The sequence below is a fragment of the Condylura cristata genome, unplaced genomic scaffold (genome assembly GCF_000260355.1).
Source record: "Condylura cristata isolate star-nosed mole 26May11 unplaced genomic scaffold, ConCri1.0 scaffold00039, whole genome shotgun sequence".
In the NCBI taxonomy this organism is placed as follows: domain Eukaryota; kingdom Metazoa; phylum Chordata; class Mammalia; order Eulipotyphla; family Talpidae; genus Condylura; species Condylura cristata.
The window spans coordinates 4718795-4724626 of record NW_004567140.1 but is presented as its reverse complement, the minus strand read 5'-3'; the positions used below and the strand labels follow the sequence as shown (position 1 = coordinate 4724626).

Below are 5832 nucleotides of genomic sequence, written 5' to 3'. Positions count from 1 at the left end.
TGGCACCCGGAGCAGGACCACCCACCGAGCTGTCTATGCCCAGTGCCAGGAGCATGATGAAGAACACCACAGCCCAGAACGTGGACCCCGATAGGGTAGAAATGGCTTCAGGGTAGAGGATGAAGACGAGTCCAGCTCCTGCAAAAAAAAACGTGGACTGCTCATCCAGGGCTGAGACTGTGCTGGGCTCCAGCTGACAGAGGCAGGTTTCTGGGCCCCACCACCCCATGCCGGTCAGTCATGGGTGGACAGAGCAAACAGGGGTCTGAAGATGACATGGGGCCAGGTCAAGCTTGCATTTCACTAAGCAGGAGAGAGGGGACCTCAGGTGGCCAGGCCAGAGGGCAGGGCCACAGCGCCAGCTGCAAACCCCCCTCTGGCCTGAGTCCCTTAGCATAGCGCCCCCTAGGTCTCAGCTGCTTTGTGGCCACAGGTACGGGAGGCAGCAGCGTCGAGAGGTGGACACTGGCCACTGGCTGGTCACACAGCCTGGGCCTCAGACTTCTCACCTTTAAAGTGGGTCTTTGAACACTTGCCTCAGGGCAGGCAGCACTGAATGAAGGGATGGTGAGCTTGGCATGGGGCTGGCACAGGTGATGGCCCTCCAGGATGGCCCTGCCTAGCCTGACTCAGGGAGGGTCTCACAGCCCCCCGCCCACTGACCACCTCGGGGAAAGGCCAGGAAACCTCAGAGCCCGGCACTCCCAGTCCCGCAGCCACAGAGGTGGGTACAGCTGAGAATGAGGTGGGTTTGCAGCCCCCCTCCTCACAGGCTGGTCGCCCACCCACCTTCAGTGGCCACGTCCTCGATGTTGACCTTGTGCTCGTGGGCCATGTAACCGAGGATGGAGAAGATGGCGAACCCAGAGACGAAGCTGGTGACGCAGTTGATGGTGCTGGTGAGCAGGGCGTCCCTGGGGGAAGCGGTGTTAGTGCAAATCCTCAGGCCCTGCCCAGCCCACTCGCACGTTGGGCACCGTCTCTGCATTCGCAGCTTGAGACCCGTCTCCCTGCACCCACTGGTCCCAGGCCACCTCTCGGGTCCGTCCCTGCACGTGTAGAACTAGGCCATGTGGCTGCCCTGCGCCCACCACTTCTCACCCTGGCACCCGGGAGCGGTGTTAACCTGGCCCGGTCTCCCTTCCAGGCCCCAACGCCTGGAGCCCAGTCAACTTGCTGTTCCAGAAGGTGCCGCCTTGCCTCCCTCATGCTGCTCCTGAGTCATGTTCTCCAGCCCGGTCACCTACTTCCCAGCCCCCCAAGAGCCTGTCCTGCTGGTGTATAGTCATGGGTCCTGGCCTCTGAGCAGAGAGCTTAAGTCACTGATCGAGACCGTAGGACGAGGCCCAAGCTGCACTCTGAGCTCACAAGAGCAGCGGTCAGTGCTCCCTGGTTGGAGCAGAGGGTGTCCCTGCAGACTTTCCAGTCTGTCCTGCAGGTTGTGACCTGGCCAGGGCTAGACTTGATGTGCCTGCCCAGGCAGCGGATGCATAGACAGAGCGGATGGGCAGAAAGGCAGTGGATGGACAGATGGACAGATAGGCAGTGGGTGGACAGACAGGCAGTGGATGGACAGATGGGTAGCAGGTAGACAGACAGGAAGCGGGTGGACAGGTAGGCAGTAGGTAGACAGAAGGGCAGTGGACGGACAGATAGGCAGTGGGTGGACAGACGGGCAGTGGACAGACAGATGGGCAGCAGGTAGACAGACAGGCAGCGGGTGGACAGGTAGGCAGCGGGTGGACAGGTAGGCAGTGGGTAGACAGAAGGGCAGTGGACGGACAGATAGGCAGTGGGTGGACAGACGGGCAGTGGACAGACAGATGGGCAGCAGGTAGACAGACAGGCAGCGGGTGGACAGGTAGGCAGCAGGTGGACAGGTAGGCAGTGGGTAGACAGAAGGGCAGTGGATGGACAGGTGGGGCAGCAGGTGGACAGACGGGCAGCGCAGTCATCCTGAAAGCCTCCCAGGCCACCTCTGCCCCACTACCCACCTCTGACACCCAGCCCTCCCCTGGCATCTGGAATCCCGAATGAATCCCTGAGGCCATGCTGGGTTCACAGAACAGCTGGTCCCTCCTGCCTCACTTCACAGAGGGAGAAACCCAAGGTGCGAATTTGACACAGCCCTCGCCACTGCGCTCCGGCCCTGCCCGGTGGGCCTCAAGGCTCACGGCTTCCCAGAAGCCTCTTACCTGTAGCAGTTGTTGTCAAACTTGTTGTAGCTGGCAAAGGCAATCAAGACACCAAACCCAGCTCCCAGTGAGAAGAAGATCTGGGTGGCAGCATCGATCCACACCTGGAACGGGCAGGGGCCGTCACCCTTCCTCCCAATGCTCGCTGCAGGAAGAGGCTCTGGGGCCTGGGGGGCTGGCCGGAGACAGTAGCCCCTAACTCCCGCTCCCCTGCAGCTGGTATGAAATGTAGAAGGGGTCTCGGGAGTGTGCCCCAGCGGGGATGGCCGTGAGGGGTCACTGACGCCATCTGATTTCCAAAGAAAGTTCGTGACCTAGAAGTTCCAGACTAGACTGGGGATAGAGTGAGGGCTCAGGTGAGGGCTCAGGGCTGGGGCTCCCTTGGGAGTCAGGGAGCAGCGTCTCTAGAAGTTCCCAGGAGCTTCTGTCCAGACCTGATGGACGGCAGTAGGGTAGGCTGGTCCCATCTCCTGGGGGGGTGAAGCCCTGGGCAGAAGCCCGGAGCTCTGAGTCCTTGGCCACAGCCTGCCTCCTGGCTCGCCCTGGGCAGTTTCAGGCATCTCCTCATCTGAATGGCCGGGCAGCCAGGCTAACAGCTGCCCTGCACCGCCCCACTAACGTTATTGTAAGCATCCCCTGCTTCACAGTGAGAATACTGCAGTGGGCAGACCCCAGGGAAAGGGGAGGCTCCAGGCTCCCTGCCCCACCCCAGGGAGGGTGGAGCTGAGCAGGGAGGAGGAGAAGCTGGAGAGGAGTCTCAGGGGGAAGGAAGCAGGGTGGAGCCAGAGGGGACCTGAGGGAGCCACAGGGAGCAGAGACACGTGGAGAAGCAGCTCTGGCTTCTTGGCCCTGGACTGGGTGACACAGACGTGGGTGAGACCCGTGGGGAGGTGACTGTAGTATTATCTTGATTTTGATGTTGCTCTTTTCCTCCCAGACTTGTCTGGCCATTGCTGACCCTTTTCTATGGCCCCTGCCAGAAGGTGCTTTAGGCTTGTGGCTTTCAGGCCTTGCTTGGGCCAGTCCCTGTTGCGTGGACTTTTACCCATGAGGGGACGAGGAACTTCGGGTGTTATATTTAGGAACTATATTCTTTGTCTTATCTGTATGGCACACTCATTGTACTAAAGTTCCTTCCCACCAAAGGTCTTACATGTTTTGTCTTGATGTGGCGGATGGCAGAACCTACTTAAAGCGGGCAGCTTTGGGGGTGCTGGGGTGCCTCTCTCCCTCCCCTGTAACAATATGGTGAAGGAGAAGCAGCATGGATGCAAAGACCTGGAGTGTTTAAGCAGCTACAGAGCAAATGGGAGTCTGACTTTTTACTCTTTCCAAGGGTCATTCCTGGTACTGAGTTACCAGGGAAATCGGGGCTTCTCCGAGATGTATGGGGATGTCGGAGCTGACAAGGTGCAGATCCAGCTGTGACCCTCCCCACATTCTGGTGCCTGGCCCGCAGGGTTAGAGTGGGTTCAGAGTGTAGGGAAATGTTGGGGTGTGGCCCCTGGGGAGGAGGTGAGAAATATCTCGGCTTTGTTCTGCAGATGGCTCGCGGTGTGGACCCCTCCAGGATCTGTGCCCCCAGAATTGCTGCACTACTTTCTACTCCACTCCCGATTCATCCCAGCTGCACTGTCGTGTCTCCGGGCAGGACTGAGCTGCAGGGGGCAGGGGTGGAGGGGGGCGGGGTGCCAGCCGGGTCCCGGCCTCCCCCATAGCTGATGCTGCTCCTTCTACAGACACTGGGGGGTGGTGGTGAAGGCCAGGTGGGGAGCAAGCGAGGAAATGGTGTCAGTGGCTAAGATGACCTCGGGGATCATGGCACATGGCGGGGTGAAGACCCAGAACAGGGTGTGGCTCTCTGCAGAGGCCACAGCGCTCCAGACCAACAGCCCTGGATGGACAGGGAGATGGTCAAGGGCAGGTCAGATCGTCCCAGGCCCAGTGGAGACACCGCAACCAGAGAGGGACATGGCCGCGCCAGGATGTGCCAGCGGGTGGATTTCCCGTCACTGCCCACCCCGACCCCTACCCGTGCCCGGGGCCGCCAGCACTGACCGTGGCCTCCTTGAGGCGGTGGAAGTCGATGTGCAAGTAGGCGTTGATGCCGTCAGCGGCCCCGGGCAGCGTGATGCCATGGACCAGGAGCACAAACAGCACGAGGTAGGGCAGCGTGGCCGTGATCCACACCACCTGCCGTGGACACGGGGCGTGAGCGCCCGGCCCTGCTGCAGGCCTGGTGAGGGCCCTGGGGCAGGCCTCTCCAGGGAGCCGGTTGCGTCCTCTTCACACAGTGCCCAGGCCACAAGCCCATGTCCAGGTCAGGCCCAGAGCAGACTGAGGCCTGAGTGCGTAGACACAGGCCACACCCAGAGCAACTTGGAATGGAAGGGGATCACTGTCCTGGGGACAGAGCCGCCACGGACAGTGAGGGCGTGAGGACAGAGATGAGGTGTCCGCACCTGTGTTTCTTCTATGAGTGGCTTCTCTGAGCACCTCAAGTTGCCCTACCTCTATGGTCCCCTCTCCCCCCCCTCATATAGGCACCCCTCGGCTCACTGCCCAAGCAGGGTGTGACCTGGCAGGAAGCAGACTCTCTGGCCATTCTTCATCTTAGTGGGGACAGATTTGGGACACAGACGGTCTTGCCCAGAAACTCACATGGGAAGAGATTAGCTGCAGACAAAAACCAGACACCCCCTCTTATCCATATGGGGGTGAACAGAAGAATGGTGGAGAGGCAGATGTTGGGCGGGGTGCCCACTGTTCTTCTCGTGCTTGGCCACCCCTCAGAACACTCTGGGAAGTTGTAGATTAAAATGCCTGAGTTCAGATCCCATTCTTGGAGTTTCTGATTTAACTGGTCCAGGGTGGGGTATAAATTTCAGCTTGCTTTAAAGCTCCCCAGGGGCTTGGGGTGTATAAATTATGCAGACAAGTCATACAAAAATGAAGGATGCTATCATGAATATATTTAAAAAATTAAAACCAAAAAATTATGCAGATAAGGTTAAAAAGTTCTGCTCCAGGCAGAGGCTGTCCCGATCAACCTGGCAGAAAAAGAAGGCTGTCTTAGCAGAAAACCCACACATGGCTGGGGTACCAGGCCCAGAGAAAACAGCAGAGGACACTGAAGGACTAGAGGGGCCCCTTTCTCCCAAAGGCCCAGAACAATGCAGCCTTGGGGGATCTGGGCCACCCCCCGAGGAGAAAATGGAAGTGTTGAAACTGAGTGTGAAGCTCTTTGCTAGCCTAGAAAGACATGAGTTCAAGACAAAAACTGACATGCAGAAAACATTTGTATTTTTCTGTATTTATGTTGGAGGATGGGGATTTAGTCTTCTTGTCTGTCCAAGAGCACCTAAAAATCAAGATCCCCATAGTTTTCAAGCTTATATTCCTAGAACATAGCACATATAGGTGCTTTAAAAATGTTGGATGACTGGATGAATGATCGGGCAGTTGTGTAGAAGAGTGACTGGATTGTTGGGTGGATGGATGGATAGATGGATGGATGGATGGGTAGATGGATGGATGGATGGGTAGATGGATGGATAATTGGATGGTTAGGGATATAGTTGGGTAGATGGTTAAATGGATGGGTGGATGGGTGGGTGGGTGGATGGATGGATGGATG

General features: G+C 58.0%; 1 protein-coding gene across 1 annotated transcript in view; it reads right to left on the bottom strand.

Annotated features, from left to right (window-relative positions):
* The window catches only part of SLC6A2 (solute carrier family 6 (neurotransmitter transporter), member 2), a 41805-nt gene that overhangs the window by 5650 nt on the left and 30323 nt on the right, over positions 1-5832 (bottom strand). The window contains exons 6-9 of the mRNA XM_004693538.2: positions 4254-4388; positions 2196-2299; positions 790-914; positions 26-138 (exon numbers count right to left, since the gene is read on the bottom strand). Coding sequence (XP_004693595.1) covers positions 26-138; positions 790-914; positions 2196-2299; positions 4254-4388 — 477 coding nt within the window. The remainder of the gene's footprint in view (positions 1-25; positions 139-789; positions 915-2195; positions 2300-4253; positions 4389-5832) is intronic.